Source organism: Hipposideros armiger, unplaced genomic scaffold (genome assembly GCF_001890085.2).
Source record: "Hipposideros armiger isolate ML-2016 unplaced genomic scaffold, ASM189008v1 scaffold_64, whole genome shotgun sequence".
Classification (NCBI taxonomy): Eukaryota; Metazoa; Chordata; class Mammalia; order Chiroptera; family Hipposideridae; genus Hipposideros; species Hipposideros armiger.
In genome coordinates, this window is record NW_017731414.1 from 608,924 (window position 1) to 630,738 (window position 21,815).

Sequence of the window (21,815 nt, forward strand, 5' to 3'; positions counted from 1 at the left end):
TGGGGGTCTCAGGTCTTGGGAGAAGGGGAGGTGGGTAAGCTCCGACAGAAGCAACAAGGGTCATAGAACTCGAGCAGGAGGGAAAGAACAGCTCTGGCCTCAGCTAACGTCTCTACCCTCCGCCCAGGCCGCACGGAAGCCTCGGCCTCACGTACCGAGCGCCGCCAGGCTGCCCGACCTGACCCCGGTCCAGGTCCGGGAGGCGAGAGGCTGGGATGGCAGCGGCCCTCAGGGGGAGGTGGGCCTCGGGCGGGTACCCGGGAGCCCCGAGAGTGAGGGGCACTGAGGAGGAGGAGGGTCCCAGGCCCACGAGGCCTCGGTCCTGGCCCGCGCGGCAGGTACTTACGTTACTCTGGGGGTCGATGGCCTGCAGCAGCCGGTCCCTGATCTGCTGCGGAGACGCCGGAGCCGCTGTCATTGCCTGGGCGAGGCGGGGGGGAGCGGCCGGGCCAGCGGGCGGGCGGGCTGAGGCGGGGGACGGGGGTCACTCACTCGCCGGCCTCCGGGAACGGAGCTTCATGTTCCCCGCGGCGCCGGGAGAGGAGGGGGCGCGCGGGGTGGCGGAGATGGGAGCCGGAGCCGGGGCTCGGGCCCGGGGCGCCGCCGCCACCGCAGGAGGAGGAGGAGCCGCCGGAGCCGCCGCCGCTGCTGCCGCCGCCTCGAGAACCAAACTCCAGTGAGCGGCCCCAGCGCGGAGCACTCTGGGTAACCCGCGCCGCACGCAGCGTCGGCGCCACGCTGAGGAGGTTGGGAGATGGGGCGGGCGGAGACGCCGAGACCGGGCGGGGCCACGCGTGGACCACGCCCCGTCCCTTTTACGCATGCGCACGCAGGCGCACTCGCCCACAGCGCAGTTTTTGCCCCCTGTTCGGCCCAGGGAGCCGTTGGGAAACGCTTGGGCGGGGCAACGGTCGCCGCCTGGAGGCCCCGCCCCCACCCGGGTTGAGGATGCTGAGGTTTCCGACCCAAACGCGAGATGCTCGCGGAGTCCTTGAACTCGGTGCTGCGGGTGCCGCCTCAGGTCCACGGAGCGAGGAGGGCGGCGGCAGGACCCCTCTTCTGGGAGAAAAGCCTTCCTTGCGCTGACAGAGGTGACAGGGGTCGCGGGCGAGAAAAGCTGCCAAGTTTTCCAAAACCCGGGGTCCTTCCCACCCCCTCGATCGGTGTTCCTGGGGACGAGAGAGACGGACGTCCACGTTGTGATGCTGCGCGGGCCTGGGTATAACCGAGGGGTTCCAGGGGATGTCCCAGTTCTGGTCCACTCCAGAGGGCGGGGGTCTGCAGCACCTCGCTGGCCCGGGTCCCGAAAACATGAGACAGTGAAGCACCTCTCGGAAGAGCCGCCATCCCAGCTGTGAAAGCCCCCAAACCAGCCCCGTGAGCCGACCCCAAGGTTACACACCTGTGCCCCATTAACATTTGGAGCCGGATCACTCTTGTAGGGCCGTCCTGTAAAAAGTGTTGAGTAGCATCCCTGGCGTCTACCCACTAGATGCCAGTAGCACCCTTCTCCAGGGGCGACAACCAAAAAATGTCTCCAGTCATTGCCTGATGTCCCCCGTTAGGGAGAATCGCCCCGTTGACAACCACTGGTTTAAAAGACCCTGCTGGGCGTGGAAAGGCTGGAAAACTGAAACCCTCATTCTCTGAACCAAACATTTCTCAAAGGAGAAAACTGAGGTCCAGAGTCATCATGAGTTATAGGTTAAACACAGAACTGCTAATGTCAAGTCTAAAGCTCCCCCACCCCCTTACTGCCTTCTTTCATTGCTGTCTCCCCTCTCTGGAAGCTCTATTAGAAATAGTGTTATGAGAAAAGGGTTGTGGAAAGGCAGGCTGAGTGGATTATTAGTGGCAGCCTCAGGAGAAATAACTTTTCCTTGTTACAGGAAGACCTAGATTTAAAACAGAAGAGAGGCAGTTGATGAGAACCGCATGTGCGCCTTGGATCTGTCCTACACCTGTTAGTCTTGCATTTGTCATGCTCCTGGGAAGCATTTTTATTTGCAAAAACGGCTGTTTCCGCACGTGGTTGCGGCTGCTTGCTTCTGCACATGTGAAAAGTTTCACATCACACTTGTAGGAGAAAATAAACACGGGCAAAATACTTTGTTCAGTCACTCACTCTTCTTAGAATGAGGTGTTTTGTGTACATGATCCAAGTTGGAAATCTGCCCACTTGGAGATATTCTTTTCTCACTTCAGGTAAGCAAAATAAACAAGCTTCTCCCCCAAGTATAATCTGGTCCTGCCTCTCTTTTAAATTTCTAACTAGATGTACAGTATCTTTTTTATTTTTTTAAATCAAGGAATAAGCAATTTGTTTTGCATGGGTCAGGTTAATTAAGAAAACCCTGGAAAAGGGCCGGCCGAGTGGCTCAGTTGGTTAAGAGCTCGCTCAAGAGTTTGAGCTGTGAGCAACAGCGGTTCGAGTCTAGCCCGAGCTGAGCAGCCGCTGAGCTGCCAATAGGTAGCAGAATGGCTCAGCTAAAAAAAAAAAAAAGAAAACCCTGGAAAGCACTCAACTTACCTGCTCTTTTTAAACTAAGAAGAAACATTAAGATGACTATGAGCTCCACCAGGGCACTAATTCAACTCCTTGTCCCCAGTAGATAGAAAAATGCTTATTAAATATTTGTGAAATAAGTGAATGTCTCATCAGATACACGGCAGCTGAATACACATACCCAGACATATTTATACAGTTCAGTTCCACAGACCTGGCACACAGTGGGGGCTCAATAAATAATGAAAAAAAAATTCTATATAATAAATACTTTCTATACATGAGGATGCATATGGACACACAGTTTCATTCCATATTTAACATACAGCATGTCCTTGAATAAAGTAACAAAATGATATTTTCGTTGTAACAATGAGACACCGTAGGAACTTCACTCGTTTTTATCAATTAAGCTTATGCTAAAACTGGTCTCATTATACATCGTTTTGCTTAAAGTCACAGAACTTACAACATTGAGGACTTACTGAATATACAAAGCATGCTCGTTATGGTAAAGAAAGATCATCACTGAACAGGAATTTTGAAAAAGTTAGCAGCTTCACTTAAGTCCATGATAAGATACTGAAGGTCATCTATCCAACATTCTGCTTTCAAGAAGATACTTGAAATGTTATGCAAAGATGGAGCTCAAGGTAAATCCTCTTCTGTAATGTAATGGTTCTCCCTCCGTGATAATGTCCCTTAACTTAGATACAGAGACCACTGGCTCCACCAATCTGAGAGGACAAGATCTTTTGTGCTTGAAATGCCCTTGGAAAAGCTGCCTCATTTCTTAGTGAGGCAGCCCAAAGATTAGGGAGAGAAGTGGCCCTGAGTCCATGGCATGCTCTTGCCATGCAAGTGGGAGGGAATGTAGTTTCAGAACCTGAGTGCAGAGCATGTCCAGGCAATCCTGGCAGTGAGGGAGGGGACTTGTCCTCCATTGGCAGACAAGCAAGGGCATCATAGAAGGAAGAACTGGACGGCTCCCCACAACTGCACAGGACAAGTGTTCAACAGCGACACCATGTGATGGCAAGGAGCAACAGCAAGAACGCATTAGGCAGACTCATTCCTGAAGGGAAAGCAGCTGTACCTTTCAACACAAACCCCTGGGAGGTGGGCAATTTAAAGTAGAGGAAATGACTGGACTTATCCCAGTAATGTATGTGAGCGTTCCAGTGATTAATAGGAAAAACAAACATGAACAAATTCACCACCTCACTATGTTTGCTCAGAGTTTAACAGTCTGGTGTAAATTTTTAAAAAACACTCTCATATTAACTCATTCAACCATATCAATGATCTCAGAGTACCTAGAGATAGGTTTCAGAGTTCTGCTTGGCTTTGCAGCAAGTCCTGTTTACTTCAAAAGTAAAACCAATTTCAAGTTTTGAAAAGCCCCTGAAATGTCATGGTTTTAGAAAGGCCTTCAAAGAGAGACGGGACAACACAATTTTTATTGTGTTTTCAAACGGGGATACAAAGATGAATAAAGCCTGCTCCAGAGGATCTAGTTTTGAAGCCAAGCACTGGAATAAAGTTGGGGTCCCATTAATACAATACTCTAATTGTACTGTCTGAGCAAAGTGCAGCAGGAGCCGTAAGGTGGGGAAAACCCATTCTTGACAGGCAGACCAGGAAAGATGTTTGACAAGGAGGCAGCACTTCAATTGAGAGTGTTTCTATATGCTCATACCCTCTGACCCTATGTTTCATAACTTCTAGATATTTTTCCAAAGGAAGCAATCAGATGCAGATAAATGTGTATATATGTACAAGGGAGGTCACAGCAGCAACAATTTTAAGAGCAAAAGAGTGGAAGCAACCTAAGTATCTAGTAATAGGGGAGTATGTGAATAAACTGGGGGTCAATTCATGAAAATGGGAGGGTTATAGATGGGAGAGATCAAAGGAATTGATAACTCCAACTGAGGTAGTGGTCTTATGGGTGTATGCACACGTAGAAACTCACCAAGCTGTATATTACTGTAGATTAAACTTTGAAAATAAAAAGAATATATAGGTAGATAAGATAGATAATATAGCCATTAAAAACCAGTATTGAAAAACATGGAAAACTTCTCCCAATTTAATACTAAGTGATAAAAATGCAACATATAAACTATATACATGATCTTAATTTTAGTTTTATTAAATATATATACTTATATACATGATGCATAGAAAAATACTGAAAGGGAAGAAACCAAAATATCTACAGTAGTTGTCTCTGACAGGTACAACAGGTGATTTTTCTTCTGATACTTTTGCCTGCAGTTCCACATTTTCTACAATGAACTTGTGGTGCCTTCTGGTCATCTCATCCAGTGCCGGATTATTCTGACCTCTAGTAGCCTCAGGTTCTCATCTTCTGACTCAGGTCATGCTTATCTGAAGTGTGCCCACAATCTCCCAAATCCTAAAGATAGATTTGCTATCAGGCTGACTAACGGATGTCAATCTAAGTCCTAACAGTTTGTGTGTTCCTTATTGCCCCCGTTTTGTATTATTCTTAATAATAATAATAATAATAATAATAATGAGAATAACTACAGAGAATAACATTTACTGAGTACCTACTACATGTCAGGTTCCCTACTGAGGGCTTCACATGAGGACCCTGATGAACTCCTCTGGTCAGGCCCTGTATCAGCCCCTCCCCTTGACCCTGGGTGGGGCCTGAAACTCACTTTAGCCTATAGGATGCAGTGGAAGCCACACCCTGCCCAGTCCAGACTAAAGTTTTAAGAAGGCCTGGCAGTTACCACACCATCCAGGATTCCAATCCTGCGAATACCCTCAAGAAAACTGACACACAGACTTGTCTAGGTAGCTCTGTCCACAGCAGCACTATTCATAATAGGTGCAAGGTGCAAACACCAAATGCCCATCAATAGATGAGTGGATAAACGAAGTGTACATCTATTCAATGGAATATTCCTCAGCCATAAAAAGATTGGTACTGACACACATTACCATGTGAATGAAAACATCATGCTAAGTGAAAGAAGCCAAATACAAAAAGGCCACATCTTATATGATTCCATTTATATGAAATGTCAGGAACAGGCAAAATCATAGAGGCAGAAAGTGGACTGGTGGTTGCCAGGAGTGGGTGGAAGAGAACACAAATCGGCTGCTAATGGGTACAGGGTTTCTTTTAGGGGTCATAAAAATGTTCTGGAATTAGATTGTGGTAATGGTTGCATAACACTAAATATACCGAAAACCACTGAATCACACACTTTAAATAGGTGAACAGTATGTGAATTCTATCTCAATGAAACTTTAAAAAAAAAAAAGAGGAGGTGGCAGCCTGGCAGTATCTACCTTTGCAGTCCTGGGAGCATGGAGCTGCCATGTCAGAATCTGGTGACTGTGCATGGAGGGCCACATGGCAAGAGGGAGAGGCCCAGGGCCTCCATGGAGAAGAATAAGAAACCTGGAGACAGAGAACGCTGAGCCCCACTCGCCTAATCCCAGCCAACTGGGCTACCAGGGCTGAGGTGTCAAACATGTGCCTTGTCCAATTTTCTGCCCACAGAACTATAACTAAATAATAGATGTTTTAAGCTACTTAGTATTGGTATCATTTGTTAAGCAGCACTAGCTAACTGAGACAGAGTTGCTACTGTAAACCTCAAATGACACACAAGGAAGAGCCTTAGGTGGAAGAGTGAAGATTCAACCACAGCCACATAGCCCCAACAGAGCAGCTGGGATTCCAGGCCAGATCTTATTTTGAACTCCTCTCTGCCCTTCATGGCTACTTAACTCCTGTGCCTCTCCTGCCTCATGCTTGTTTTTGGCCATGTGTCTCCTGTGTTCCTGTCCTCTCTTGAACTGAGCCCTGCCCCAATCCTCTCACCTGCTGACTGTTCTCTCCCCCAATCTGCTATATACACGCATCCAGGAACCTCTTTTTTATTTTTTACTTTATCTTCTCTATTACACTGACCTTAATTCAGTTAAACCCAGGACAAAGAATAATCATATATAAAAACAACACAGCAACATAATCTTCACACACACACACACACACACACACACACACACACACACACACACACACACACACACACGAAATAAAGGATCAACCTCTCTTGATTCCACATTTCCACTGCTGTCCATGCTTTTTCTAGGAGCTACCGGAATGCTTGTATCCATCTCCTTTTAATTTATATTTAATTCTTCAAAAGACAAACCAGGTAATATACTTTGGAAATTACAAAATTCATTTTGTCTGTCTGTTTGCAGTTTGTAGTCACAAAATTATTCTTGCTTTATTTCTCTTTTTAAGGAGACCTCAAAAAACTTGCTAAAATATTGTATAATCTATTTGAAGTGTTCCAATAATCTAATTGTTTGATTGGGATGTTCAGGATATTAGATTATTTCACTGCTGATTATCTGATTGTTAGATTAGATTAGAGGCTATTATTTTGCTTAGTGCAGTTTTATATTCTCTCAATTACTCTCATGAAGCAAAGAAACAAAATCAGTAACTGTTCTAATTCTCTAGTGAATGGTTTTGATAAAACATTTTATTTAAGTGTCTACAGAAATAAAATAAAATCACCGTTTTGGTTTTTTTTTTCCTTAGTAAAGGAACTGTAGGATAAACTATAAATTTGTAGTGGCTTTTACCCAAGGTTGGCCTTTTCTTCTCCAGGCAGCTCTTTCTGACATGGGGTTTGAATCTTCTTGTCCCCTGCTCTAGAAACTCGGTAGTGTCCCCCTTCACCTCGCCTAAGCCCTTGGTCTTCCAAGGTCCTCTTTTTTTTTTTTTTTTAAGATTTTTATTGGGGGATGGGAACAGCGCTGGGGAGTTCCCATAAGTTGCTGTCCTTTTGTTCTTCAGTCTAGTTGTGGAGGACGCTGCTTCACTGGCCCAAGTTGGCACCATCATTGCGCTCTACCCGGGCGAGGCAGATCAGTCGCCGGCTTCTGGACGGCCGCTCACGCTGGCTGCTGGCCGCTCACGCTGGCTGCTGGCTACATACGGTAGCCCATGGCAACCCACTGCAGTAGGGGCTGCAGCCTACACCATCGCCAGCAACTCATAGCAGCCCAGCTCCAGGTTGAGCTGTTGTTCAGCATCTTAGCTTTAGAGGGCAGTGTCACTGGCCCTCATATGTGGGATCCAAACCGGGGCCCTCTGGCGTCCCAAGCCAGCTCTTAACCAATGTGCCACTCAGCTGGCCCTTCCAAGGTCCTCTTGTCACACACCACACATCACACTTTCCACACTCCAATACATGCCATACGCATGCACAGCCCATGTTCCTGGTGAGCTTTATTTCTCACCATCCCTAAGTAAGTTTTCTCCATGCCTATTCCACTGGTCACCTAGCTATCCAACTAGGTGACTTGGTTCTTGCTCTTCAGAGGAGTGACCTCGCCAAATTCATGTGGCTGGATTTCTAGCAGGAGATAACCCCAGCCCAGAGCTCAGGGTTCCCAGATTTGCAGGGAAACACATGAACCAAATCAGGTACAAGCCATTTCTCCAAGGAACAGAAAAAGGCCTATGGGCAGGTGTCGAGAAACGAGGAGACGGAAGCAGACAGAAGCCAAGATGAAAGACCTCAAACCGGCCAATGGAACTTCTCAGAAAACACAGGCATGGAGCTGTAGGCTACAGAGAGACGAGGGAGAATCAAGTCCTGGTGAATACCTGGTCCCAGGCCGTCTCTGTCACAGATGGAAAAACTGATGCCTAATGAGGAGGGGCAACTCTCCAATGAGAGTCAGGATAGGGACACACAGCACAGACCCACAATCCTGCCCCACCATTTATTCCAGAACCCCAAAACTCTGAAAGTTACATCTTCCCTTAATTTTCCAGCAAACCCATTTGTTGGCAAAGCTTGTCTGTTTAGTCTTTGGTTGTCCAACTTTGAGTGAATGTTGGATGTTTTGCAACAGAACTATCACTCTAATGAGCATGCGCCAGCCCAGATGCCTTGCGGTATTGTCACAAGCAGGACATGTGGCTGGAAAGCGGGGTAAGTCCTGAGTTTGGAACTGGCTCTGGTGCCTGGGTTTCAGGACAAGCCTCAGCAGTGAGGACCTACTGTGTGCTGAGCATGCGTCACCTGGCTTGGACCAGGGAGGAAGGGGCCATGAACCAAGGATGAGGGCAGCTTCTAAAAGTTGGGAAAGGCAGGGCCGGCCAAGTGGCGCATTGGTTAAGAGCTGGCTTCGGACGCCAGCTCTGAGCAGCAGGGCCCAAGTTTGGATCCCACATGAGGGCCAGTGACACTGCTCTCTACAGCTAAGATGGTGAACAACAGCTCGACCTGGAGCTGGGTTGCCGTGAGTCATCGGCGACGGAGTAGGCTGCAGCCCCTGCTGCAGTGGGCTACCATAAGCCACCGTCTGTGGCTGGTAGCCAGCGTGAGCGGCCAAGAGCCACTGTGAGCAGCTGTCCAATGGCCGGCCACCGATCTGCCTCATTCGGGAAGAGCGCAATGATAATATCAACATGGGCCAGTGAAGCGACATCCTCAACTAAACTGAAGAACAAAAGGACAGCAACTTGTCTGTTCCTCTCCCCCAATTCCCCAATAAAATCTTTAAAAAAAAAAAGTTGGGAAAGGCAAGGAAACAGATTCTCCTCTACAGCCTCCAGAAAGAACCAGCTCTGCCAACACACTGATTGTAGCTCAGAGATACCCATTTTGGACTTCTGGCCTTCAGATCTATAAGTAATAAATTCATGCTGTTTTAAGCTGTGAAGTTTGTGGCCATTTGTTATATAGCTGCCCCAGGGAAACTCATGAAGGCCCTTGACTAAAAAGGCTTACATCCTCTCCTTTACATGCAGTGCTGCCCAGTTAGAGCTTTCTGTAATGAAATGCATTTGAAATGTAGCAACTTTGACTGGGGGGTTGGGGTTTTAGTTTTAGTTGAGATGGAAACTGAAATAGCCGCTTGTAGCTAGTTATTATTATTTATTTTTTGGGTGACGCTTTATGCTTTATTGCTTTGGAGGCAGGGAGGTGCTCAGGAGCTCTTGGTGGGGCGAGCCCGCATCCTCTTCAGTGTCATGGGCTTCTGGCTGCGCAGGATGGCGCTGGCTCTGCAGATGGCAGCCACGCACAAGTCCATGTGGTACTTGCTCTTGCGGACCATGTGCCAGATGCTGCTGAGGGTGGGCCGGGTGTTCTTGTTGATGGTGGTCCGCACATAGGAGGTGGCCGGCTTTCGCTGGCCAGATCTCTGCTTCATTATGACCACCACACCTTTGCAGTCGGCCGCTGGCTCCACACCCACTGTCTTGAGATGAATCAGCCCGTTGAAGCGAAAGGAGTTGCGGGCCTTCAGATTATTGGGCTCGGTGCTGTATGTCTGCTTGTTCTTTTTGATCAGGAAGAAGCTGGGGCAGTTGCACACGACCATCCTTGCAGATGCGCGGACATGGCAACAGCTCCTCTGGTTGTGGGAGCCGGAGACAGCACTAGTTGTTATTTAACGAACAGCACAGGCTGTCACTACTGAAAGTGTGGTCCAGGGACCAGGCAGCATAGGATCCTTGGGTGCTGGTTAGAAATGCAGAATTGCAGCCTGTGCTCCCAGCCTAAGTTAAATCCACACTTCTTCAAGACCCCCAGGGGATTCGTGGGGCCATCAAAGTCTGAAACTGAGACTCTGGGGTGGAAGCCACCATCCACTTCCAAATTCTTTACCATGGAATGTCAGGAGGCAAAGTTCCTTTGTAGCAGTTCTCAGGGTCAGCTTTCCTAGGCTACATGGAGTTTTAATATCTTAAGGCAAACTATTAGCCAAGGAGATGAACTAACAGCTGTTGAATAGCTCTGTGGGCCAGACCCTTGACTATCTGTTATGGACTGAATTGCATCTTCTTATAATTCCTGTTCTAACCCCTGATGTGACTATATTTGGAGACAAGGTCTTTAAAGAGGTAACTACGGATGGACCCATTAGTATCCTCATTAGTAAGAGACACCAGGAATGCACACAGAGGAAAGGCCACATGAGGACACAGCAAGGTGGCCGTCTATAAGCCAAGGAGAGAGGCCTCACCTCAACCCTTCCAGCACCTTGATCTAAGACTTCCAGCCTCCAAAACTGTGAGAAAATAAATGTCTGTTGTTTAAGCCACCTAATCTGTCACATTTTGTTATGGCAACCCAAGCTAAAACACCATCTCATTTAAACCTCATAAAACCCCGTTGAGGGTGTTGTTTAATAAAAGTAATGACTCTGAAGAAAATATCACCAGTTCTTGAGTACCTCTCCCATGTCAGGCAAGTTATAGGCACACATCAAGGCTCTCTCCTTCACTGTCCCCATGTCACAGATGAGGACATGGAGGCACAGAGGCCAAGATGCTGCCCCACGTTGTACTCTGTAAGCAACAGAGCCCAGGTCATCTTCCTTTCTGCCATAATCCTCTTTTCCACTTTTTCCCAATTCACACAATAAACTCTAATTAGATGAACTGAAGCTTTATTTCCCCCAAAATAACTTCTACAACTCCCCCAGCACAGTCAATACTCTGGTGGCCCACATATAACACTAATGGGCACGACAATGATGTGAACCAAACACAGATAAACAGGATCCACACATAAGATGTCTTTTTTTTTCTTCAAATTGTCTAGTCCAGGGATCAGCAAAGGGTCAGACACAGAAAATATGTTCAGTTTTGCAGGCCAGATGGTCTTTGTTGCAAGAACACAATTCTGTTCTTGAAGCTTAAAAGCAGCCACTGATGATACATAAACGATTTGGTATAGTAGCGTTCCAATAAAACTTTATTTATGGACAAAGAAACTTGAATCTTTCATTTTCTTCTTGATTTTCCCCCCAACCATATAAAAAGGTAAAAGCCATTCTCTCTCATGGGTTGTGAAAAGAAAGCTACGGAGCCACACACTGAACTAATTCTTGGCATTTTCTTGTTGAAAAACGTGGACTTTGAATTTCTGATTTGCTACAGTCTCTTTTGCCCAATTTCTCATCCAGGAAAGCTTGCTAGTCCCAAACTCTCACTTCCAGGAACGCTCAAGTGCCAGAGAGGGGCTTGAAGTAGATCAAGTGCTTTCCTCTGCATAATGAAAATCAAGGGAATGATGAAAATAAACCCCCAAGTTGAATTTACTTTTTTTTTTTTTAAATAGCATGCCTTTTGCTTTAAGCACAAATGACATACATCTTTCATCAACACCGGAAAACATCAGGAGGTTTCTCAACATTTCATAAACTCAAATTTGGTTAAGGAGATAATGAAATGGTTGAAATGGAAAGAAAATGTTTCACTAATGACAGTCTCACTGGCTTTTCAGATCTAAGCACTTCAGAAGAGAGCCGATCTCATTATCACATCATGCTGCTACTCAGAGAAATCAGAGTCCAGAAGGGACCTCACCCCTAACTATCAAGAGACAAAATCAGGTTTTGGTCTATTAACCACTTCACCTGAAAATGGCTGGCTCAGCAAGTTTGAAAAACATGTTTGCAAATGTCTTCATTAAAATCCAGACCACAAGGCATGCAAATAATTCCACTGGCTTTGGGGAGTTGGTGGGGGGAGGGGGGAGGCACCTTGAGATTCTCCATCATCCCCTAGTTCAGGGGCTGGCAAATTGGTCCTATAATGGGCCAGATAAGCAATATTTTCAGCTCTGTGGGCCAGATGGTCTGTCAGCAACTCTCCCATTGTAGCAGGAAAGCAACCAAAGCAGCTCTAGACAACATGTTCTCAAAGAGCCATGGCTGGGTGCCAATAAAACTTTATTTACAAAAACAGGTGGCAGATCAAGGTCTGTGGTTTCCAAATTCTGCTCTACAGCAGCTGGAACTGAAGTGCAATAAGAACCCCACACAAAGGAGGGACGTGTTCTCTTCTCAAGATGGCAAGAGTGGAGGAAGCAAAAGGAGATTTCCAATATGAACCCCCAAAGGGGATGACTAACATGAACCTCAAAGTTTGTAGCCAGGGCAGGTGCTGCAAACTGAGGACTTCTCTTTGTTCTCCATGTGTGGCCTCTCGCCTCAGCAACAGCTCCATGTAACATGCTCCAGGGTGAGCAGTAGTGGACATTTACTACTTATTAATAGATGGTAGCTAAGATCCTTCTGGGCCAAGGTGGAAAACCAGCTGGTGTAACATCAACTGCTGTTGCTTGCATAAAGAAACAGTTATTGGAGTGGAGCTGAAAACCTCGTCCTTATTCACAGCTTAAATAAACTGAAGCTGCCTAATGCCATTCCTGGTCAGAGGTGACAGGGATCTAGAACCAAGTTCTTTGATATGTATGTTTGTATGTACAAACGAATGAACAAAAAAAAAATAAAAACAAGGATTAAGTTGTCCAAGATGCATTTTTCTTTGGGGTTTTTAGCCTCAAGCTGTCAAGGTGGATCTCTTTAAAAGTGACCCCAAAAATCCATTAGGGATGATCCACTGGGGATGTTCACTACAGTGTTATTTATAACAGACCAAAACTGGAAACAACCCAAGATTCTCCATCAGTTGAGGACTAGTTAAACTAATACATCCTTACAATGGTTTATTTACAGTTATTAAGAATGGTATAGTAGGAAAAAGTATAGAAACGTGGTCATATTATCAGATGAGAAAAACAGGCTAGAAGACCACTTGTGTCAAGAAAATGCATGCCCCACACCCAATGCACGTTCAGAAAGAGAGAGCCGGGAGAATGTGTACCTCAGGTGATGCTCTCTGGAGGAATGGGATTGTGGAAGGCTTTTTCCTTTAGAGCACAGCTGTATTTTATAATTTTTCTACAATGAATGTACATTGGTAGCAAGAAACTAAAACAAAATAAAACAAACAAAAGCCACTAAAGCCATAACAGTGGCACATAATGATGAAGGCTTCCTGAGCACTCCTAGAAGTACCAGTGAGGGAAGCCAGCAAAGGTCATTAACACTGGTGACATTTATAACAGTGGAAAAAGTACAAATCAAGTCAAGTGAGGGGGCCTAGATTAACAAGGGATTTACTGACTGCACAGTAACTACAAAATGAGAACCATGAAGCCTTCCTGGCAGCCCAGAAAATATGAGGTGAAAACAGCAGAACTAGAACTACCTTACCCACTTATCAGAACTACGTGGTATATCTCAACAGGCATAAGGAAAATGCTAGAAAGGGAATGGGAAGATGGGAAAGGGTTTTTCATGCTGGAAATTGTTTCCAATTTTTAAAAATGTTGTGACTGTCCTTTCACAGTGCAGGTGTGGCCTGAACAAGTGAATCAACACAAGAAGAGAAAAGCAGGGAGTGAGGACACCCACAGATACTGAGCGATTACCAGATGCCCAGGTGTCCACTTAAGCACCCAACCAAAATTTAAGTTCACCGAACCTTACAACAACCCCATGTAGGTGTGACTTTCAAGCCCATTTTAGAGATGTGGAAACTGAGGCTGGGAAAGGGGAAGCAATCAGCCAAGGTTCCCCCCAGCAAAGAATGGAGATGGGATTTGAACCCATATCTAACTGACCCTGAACGTGAGCACTTAAATGCTGTGGGACCCTATGTACCAAAAATTCAAACTCTAACAAGCTTTGGTGCCAGTGAGGGTTCTTGAAAAGCTTCCTAGACATCCATGAGACTCAATTTTTAAAATGTACAGCAGCCTCTGATACTCATCCCCAAAAGCTACCCTGCTTATAAGAACTTAACAATGAGATAATAGTTCTCTGGAGAAAAATACAATTATTGAAACAAAATCTCAATGACACCATTCTCTTCTCCGAGAACAATTCATCTCCATAATGCACAAATGCCTCATCTCATTGAAACCTCAGTGCGGGTCTGAATGAGGCAGAGGTTTTCTCACACTGTTCACTCGGCTTGAAGAATGACCAGCCAAGATCTTGGCATGTCCGTTCTTGCTACAAGAACACAGGCCTGGGCGAAGCTGGACTCAGAAGCTATGTGCTTTGCTATTTACAAACCATGAAGTGATGCTTGGCTGGATTTGACAAGGGAATGAATTATAGAAGCAATGAAGTTGAATGACATTAGCTGAGCAGTAGTACAAGTGGACCTGATCCAAGCCTAATGAAACCCCACAGTTATCATTGGCTCTTTCAATTCTTCCAGAAGCAGCCAGGTCAAAATTGTATTTGCCCAATCCCTGCCCAACATTTATTGAGCGAAATCCAAAAGGGAACATCGTTTCTGACTTAATGACAGTCTTCAAAATGAATCCTCGGTGTTTCCCACAGTGTAATTCGAAATAACTCAAGTTAGAAGTCAACTTCTTGGCTAAAAAGTGTATAAACAAAAGGTCCTTTTTGGAAATGAGCTTTATTTTCAATGCTATTTAGTTTTAAAAGCCTGCATATTTACTTTTTTCTCCCACTAGGTTTACCTGCAAGTCAGGATTTCAAAAACCACAACAAACAAATCAAACACCAGGCGCCGACCACCGGCCTTTCATTTTGGTAATTAAGCCAGGACTCTCCTTCAAAGAAGCTTCTGTGCAAAACACTCCAATGAGACTCATTGTTTTTCAACCTTGAAATCACCCACTTGAACAGCAGACCCAAAAAACCAAGCTTTCAGAACTGGGTCCCAATATCACCACACAAATCACTCCCACTCTAAAAATTAATGGCCCCAAAAGTTACTTTAACAGGAGGCTTTCAAGGCAAGGCAAAATTTCTTGTAAGACTTCCATGTACCCCTAATGATTGTTCTGCACCTCTCTTCTGTGGGAACCAGTCACACCTCACCCTTAAAGTCCTGGGGATGACCTCAGCTGCAGAGTGACCAAGCAAAGCCCATTGGGATGGGGAAGAAACTTGGACGCAGACCCAGCAACAAAGACCTTCATTATTCACAAACACAATCCAACAGAGGCTGCATCAAACTTAAAGCCAACCTTTCTGCCTCAGATCCCAGGATATAAATGATTTCTAAAAATCTGTATAATTTGAACCAAAAGGGGTGGTTATTAAAAATCAAGAAATATCCAGAAACGTATTTCTAGTGATAGCTAGGTGGAAAATGGATTCCAATTCAACAAAACAACCTAGAAATGTTCTCTTTTTCATGGGGAATGCATTGTTTCATAGCCCCTTACATAAACACTCCTGAAACTTCTTAAGTAGACAGCATTTCAATACAGAGACCAACGTGAAAATATCTTTGAAAAGAAAACAGTGATGTGGCGGCGAAACCATGCACATCTTGGCGAACATTTCTTTCCACCCACCACGAGCTTGGGCTTTCCGGGAAGGTCATGGGTTTTCCGGTCAAAAACATTCTTGAAGTCATCACAGAAGAAGGGAGACTCCGCATCTGGGAAGGTGTGTTCTTGGTTCCGTATCTGGGGCTCAGGAGCCAAATAGTCTGGAAAAGTCAGAGGGCAAAAATGTCTGTGAGGATGGGAAGCTGTCACTCTGAAAACACTTTTTAGAAAATATTTTCAGTTGCTTTTATTAAGGTTATTTTACATCATTTTCTGATTTTATCAGTAATTTCTGTTATACAACACAGTGAATATATTTAACACTACCAAACTATAAACTTAAAAAAAATTTAACCCTTTAAAAAATTATCTACTTCATATGAATCTGTAACATTTTATTTTCGCCCATTCTCTGCAAGTCAGTGGTAATTTTCATATCAAAAAGATCTTTGAGTAAACAAATGATTACAGTTAACTCTGATCACTGAAAAAAATCTAGAATAGGAAAAGGCCTGGAAACTGTATATATGTCCATGAAGTTTGGGAATGGGTACGTAAGTTATGACACAAGTCTACTGGGGGAAACTACAGAGTTGTTGAAAACACATACTGAAATTATCTGTACTACCTTTGCAACATTTTATAAACCTAAATTCTTTCCAAACTAAAAAGGTTATTTAAAAAATAACAGCTGGCACAGGAACAACTGGATTGCCACATGCAAAAGAATGAAGTTGGAGCTCTACCTCACACCATATATAAAAATTATCTCAAAATGGATCATAGACCTATTAAAACTATAAAATTCTTAGAAGAAAACCCAAGGTCACAAGGATTTATGCCTACATTAAGTAATGATTTCTTAGCTACAACATAAAAAGTGAGATAAGAAAAAATAGTCTTCATCAAAATTTAAAAATTTGAAGACCAACTTCCACTTTTTACTTATTAATCCTTCTCCATGGTTTGACACTCTTATTTTCTCCCTGTTCTTTCCCCCAATATTTTGTTATGAAGATTTCAACATACAGAAGAATTGGAAGAACAGTTTGGTGAACACCCACATACACACCACCTACACTCTGCAATTAACACTTAGCTTTACAGTGTATCTATCCATTTATCTATCTACCTTATTTTTTATGTGTTTCAAAGTTAAGTTGCAGATATCAGTACCCTTGATCCCTAAACATTCAGGCACATTTCTCCTGTATTTCAAGTTTTTCATGACTTTTTAAATTTTCCAAAGTAGCCCAGAAGTGGGTGCAGGGAATAGGGAACCATCCTTCGGGCCCTGCTACAGTCACTTCCGTGGACAGTCTGGAGTAATTCTTCCAACTCCCTCAATGGAAGTGTTTCCCTCACAGACTTCAGATATTCACTCAGCATTTATCCAATGTTTACTGTGTGCAAGTAACAACTGAAGCCGAGTGTGCATATAGGTGACATGGGCCTTGTTTACTGTCAAAACATTCCCTAGTGTAGGTGGACATAACCTCCTGGCATATCATCACTGATGGCATCATGACAGTTGGTCGTACAGGCGTCCTTTAAATTACCTGACTCTTCCCCTGTTTTTCAACATTTAGGTGATTTCCAGTGTTTTAATATCTTAGGAAAGCCAGTCATTGCCTCACTGACAGCCCTTTATGGAGAGAATCTCCCCTCACTCATGGCCCCTACAGGAAGAGGTGGCCTAGGTCAGGGGTCAGCACACTTTCTATAAAAGGCACACAGTAAGTAGTCCAGGATTTGAGGTCAGGCAGACTCTGTTGCAATGCCCTAGCCGTGGTCGTGCAAAAGCAGTCACAGACATGGGTATAGCTGTGTGACGATAAAATTTCATTCAGGAAAACAAGTAGCGGGTAGATATGGCCCAGGGGCTGTGGTTTGCTGACCCCTGACCTCAGTGGTTAGGCTGGAATCAGAAACCCCCAATTCAACTAGAACTGGGTGACACCTAGCTATGTCAATCAGACTTTGCTCCCAGGAAACACAATCAGGACACTGGGCTACTGACTAAGCTAGCCTCGGGTTAAGCTGGGAAATCACAGAGCCTGAGGCTAAGGCTACCATCCTGGTCACAAGCCAGCAGATGAGCAGTGAAGGAAGCTAGTCAGGCAAGAGAAGACAATAATGCCAATGAACAGAATAAAAAACAATACCGAGTTCTTCCCTGCCTCAGGACATTTGCACATGCTGCTTCCAGTGCTACCTTGCCTCTCACCAGCTCTGCAAATCGGGCTTCCTGTTTCTCTTGAATTAAATGGCACTTTTTCAGAGAGCCTCTCCCTAACTACCTCCTAAACTGGGAGACCCCCTCCCTTTTGCCACCTCACAATTGATTTTTTCCTATTTGTTTGTTTTCTGTCCATGTTCCACCTGTTATACTGTGCATGTGCTAAAGGCAGGGACTATGTCTGTGTTGGTCTCAGCTGTAACCCAAGAGCACAACCCATGATAGACAGCTGTGAATGAATAAATGAATAAATGGATAGGTGGGAACCTAGAGAGACAAAGACTGGAGGAGCTCTCCAATTGTGTTCTGCTTCCTGGGAGTCCCAGTTACATTTCCTGTACTCTTCTGCAAATTCCTTGATCTCTTCAAGTGCTCTCTTTGTACCTGAGCAGGCCTCATCCGAGCTCCCAAAAAGAGCCTCTTTGACATCCGTCATGGTCCTCAATCTGGACTCTAAAACACTTTGCAGTGGCACAGTGAGTCTCTCCTTCCTCGACCTCCCTAAGTCCTGAAAACATCTCCCCAAACAGACACTGGGCTGGCACAAGGACCACTCAGCAATCCCAAATTCACTGTATCAACTTCTCAGAGCAGCCAACTTTTCACTCTCTTCCTTTTTGAAGGAAGCCCACAGGATAGGCCCGACATGGATGAGAACTCCAGGCTCTCCTAGTGTTTTAACCCTGAGTCTGTCTACTCTTTGAGTCTCATGATTCATTAACAGTAATATCGGAATTATCGCCCCAATGCTGGAAGAAAAACCAACCCAACTGGATTTCATTAGCCTCATAAGAAAATTAAAAAGGGCATAAAAAAAGAAAGTCTGAATACATGTCTGCTGGCTTCCAGCAGGGTGGAAGCAGGACCAGGCAGCACACTGGCCATTCAAGCCACATTTTTCACCTTGACAGATGCCAAGTATACACTAAGCACAGCAGAGCTGGCGAGAGGTAACCGGGGAAGGCATCTCTGGGCAGCCCCTGGCAACATACCAGGCACAGCCAGGACTTGGAGGATTCTGTGTTCCAATCGTAGCTCCAGTCTGGACTGCAGTGACATAGCTTAAGCCCTGTAGACCCCTGTTTCCTCTCTACCTTGGATAGTTCTTATTTTGAAAGCAGAAAGTGTGACACCAAAGTGCAGACTGAGAAAACAGAGAATGACCATCAGGTGGGTCATTCTGGAGAACAACACAGAGGATAATGACAATGCAGGGGACAGGCAGGCCTGACTTACACGATCATGCAGAACATCATGAAGACGTTCCACAGAGCGATGAAGATTCGGAAGTACCTGAGGCTCAGTAAGAACTCCCGGATGTTTTCACCTGGAAAGTCAGAAAGCATGTTTATTAAGTACTAACATTTCTGCTGTCACAGCTGCAGGTGCTTCTGTGGTGTCTGCCCACCCATACCTACTGCTCCCACATTCCAGTGGCAGAGCAGCTGTTCCTTTGGGTCTCCTCTGCTTCCCCATCCTCAGCATTCAGACTTGGCTGCCACTGACCAGTCCTGGGAGAGCACCAAGCCCCCAGCCTCTGACTGGCTCAGAGAGGGGCACATGACCCAAGTCTGCCCAATGAGAGTCAGCCCTAGGACTTCTGCTCCAACTCCTGTTTTCTGCCAGGCTGGCTGGGCAGAAAGCAGAGTCCTCTAGGACGGGGTTGGCAAACGATGGCCTGGGGGATAAAAATGGCCCCTGCCACCTGTTTCTGTATGGCTGGGAGCTAAGAATGTTTTTCGTATTTCTTAATGGTTAAAAAAAAAAAAATCAAGAGTATTTGGTGAAATGCAAAAATTACATGAAATTCAAATTTCAGTGTCCATAAATAAAGTTTTATTGGAACACAGCCATGCCCATTCATTTACATATTTGCCCATGGCTACTTTTGAGCTACAATTGCAGAGCTGAATTGCTGTGCCAAGGACAGCATGCCCTGCAAAGCTAAAAATATTTATAATCTGGCCCTTTACAGAAAAATGTGCCAAACCCTGCTCTAGAGTGGTCTTTGCCCAACAGTAAAACCAACCCAGGGGGAAAAAAAAAAAAGAGCTGGATACAGTCACATGCTGGAGGGCAGCTTTGAGCCTTGAATCCAGATATGCCTGAAGACAATTCTACCCTTGGATGTTTCAAACCACTCCAAGAGGAGCCAATTTGTACCTTAAGACTCCAGAGACCTAGGGTCCAGAATCCTCCTCTGGGGTTTTGACTAGATCACAGGCCCCTCCAGGCCTCCAGAATGAAATGAACTGGTCCAGGTTAGGTGACCTATGGGGTGCTACCCAAAGTGTCATCCAGAAACCACAGCTGTCCAGTAAGTATGGTATACTGAGCAGGAGCTCAGAAATTTTAAAAGCAACCCAACATGACAGCCACTTGGTGCTGCTGCACCATCCTAGCATATGATCAGCACATAATCTTGCTGAACACTGTTTTGTCCACCCCATGGGGTTAACCATGTGCAGCACAGCCTATGTAAGTGTTGGCCCAACACGGGCGCAAATGTCAGAGACGGGTCCATCCCCAGAATGTCCAAGAGGCACTGCTTGACAAGGCCCTTCTCTGACCCAGGATCACATAAACAGGCTCTGCTGCCATCAACAGATGCTGACTGAAGGCCACCAGTTCCAGGCAGGAGCTGAGTGTGGGGGACACAGGGAGGAACAAGAGAGAGGTCTCCGCCCTAAGGAGGACAAATACTAAACAAGCAATCACACAGCAAGATTGAACCAAAACAAGCTGGAGCCTCTTTGGAGCTTAAGGTCAAGTGTGAGAGGTAGACAGCCAGATGACAGCATACATAAAAGAGAAGTATAACTGTAGAAGTGATGAGAACTGACCTATGCCAGGAGATCTGGCCAGAGAAAGAAGTGGGTGACTGAGGTGGGCAGAATGAACAGCACATCCTCAGGCTCATCTCACACACACACACAATAAAAAGAAAACTGGGGTAGCACTTGGTGACAAAGAGCTGTCCTCTCTGAAATGGACCAATTCCAGAGTCCAGAAAGGCCTTACCTGTGCCAGGCTCCCTGGACTCCTCCTCAAAGCCCTGCGTGTCCTTCTTTTTCCTACAAAGAGAAGCAGTCAGTGTCTACTTTCAATGGGACACAAGGACCGCTCAGTCCCCTGCCCTCAAAGGGCCACAGACACTTAGCTTCAGCTCTAGCCCTACTTGCTGCGTGACCTCGGGCGGTTCAACGACTCTCTCTGGGCCCCCATCTGCCCCACTAATCACAGCCACTGACACGGTGGAGAAGGTGGTTCGTGGGTACAGCTAAGAGTTTCTTGGGGGATGGGCCTGAGGCTCTTCGGGGTGAGAGCAGAGGGACACAGGGAAACAGAGTCAGGAACTCAAGTCGCAGAGGCACGGAGGCTCGCAAAGACTGGAGGCGGGGCCAGAGGGCGGGCTGGGACTTGGAAGCTAGGACTGCGACGTGAGGCGGGCTCACGCTCACGGGGGCGGGGCTACAGGTTCCCGGGTGGAGCCGCGGTCCGACGCGGCCTACTCACAGCTTAAAGTTGAGCACAGCCCCGGCGTTCATAAGCAGCGTCCTGTGGGGTGAGAATGCGGTTACCTGGACCGCCCCCGCCCCGTTGGGCCCTCTCGCCCACTCGCTAGTCCCTCTAATTACCCGAACAGCAGGATGTCTCCGATCATCTTTACTGCCGAAGCGTCCGTCAGAACCGGAAGCGGAAGCCCCGGGAAGGGCGGGGAGAGGAGCACCAGCGGACCAATCGCGAAGCAGCGCTGGCAAGAGCTGAGCCAATCGAAAGCCAAGGCAAAGCTCCGCAGGCCCGGCCCCCTTAGGAAAGAGGGAGAGCCCTTCCTTGCTGGGGAGGCCCAGAGTTTAGCGAAGGGCGG

At 46.1% G+C, this 21,815-nt stretch overlaps 2 protein-coding genes and 1 pseudogene across 2 annotated transcripts in view; all 3 read right to left on the reverse strand.

Annotated features, from left to right (window-relative positions):
• The window catches only part of MED26 (mediator complex subunit 26), a 48,299-nt gene extending 47,621 nt beyond the window's left edge, over window positions 1-678 (reverse strand). Inside the window, exon 1 of the mRNA XM_019642018.1 lies at window positions 347-678. Coding sequence (XP_019497563.1) covers window positions 347-418 — 72 coding nt within the window. The 5' untranslated portion in view covers window positions 419-678. The remainder of the gene's footprint in view (window positions 1-346) is intronic.
• Window positions 679-9,080: 8,402 nt separating this feature from the next.
• On the reverse strand, window positions 9,081-10,865 carry LOC109382463 (60S ribosomal protein L28 pseudogene; annotated as a pseudogene).
• Window positions 10,866-10,967: 102 nt separating this feature from the next.
• SMIM7 (small integral membrane protein 7) lies at window positions 10,968-21,671 on the reverse strand. The gene is made up of 5 exons (XM_019641981.1): window positions 21,586-21,671; window positions 21,464-21,505; window positions 20,969-21,021; window positions 19,184-19,274; window positions 10,968-15,869 (listed from the first exon to the last, which is right to left on the reverse strand). The coding sequence occupies exons 1-5, from the start codon at window positions 21,609-21,611 to the stop codon at window positions 15,854-15,856; spliced, it is 228 nt and encodes a 75-aa protein (XP_019497526.1). The 5' UTR covers window positions 21,612-21,671; the 3' UTR covers window positions 10,968-15,853.
• Window positions 21,672-21,815: the final 144 nt, after the last annotated feature.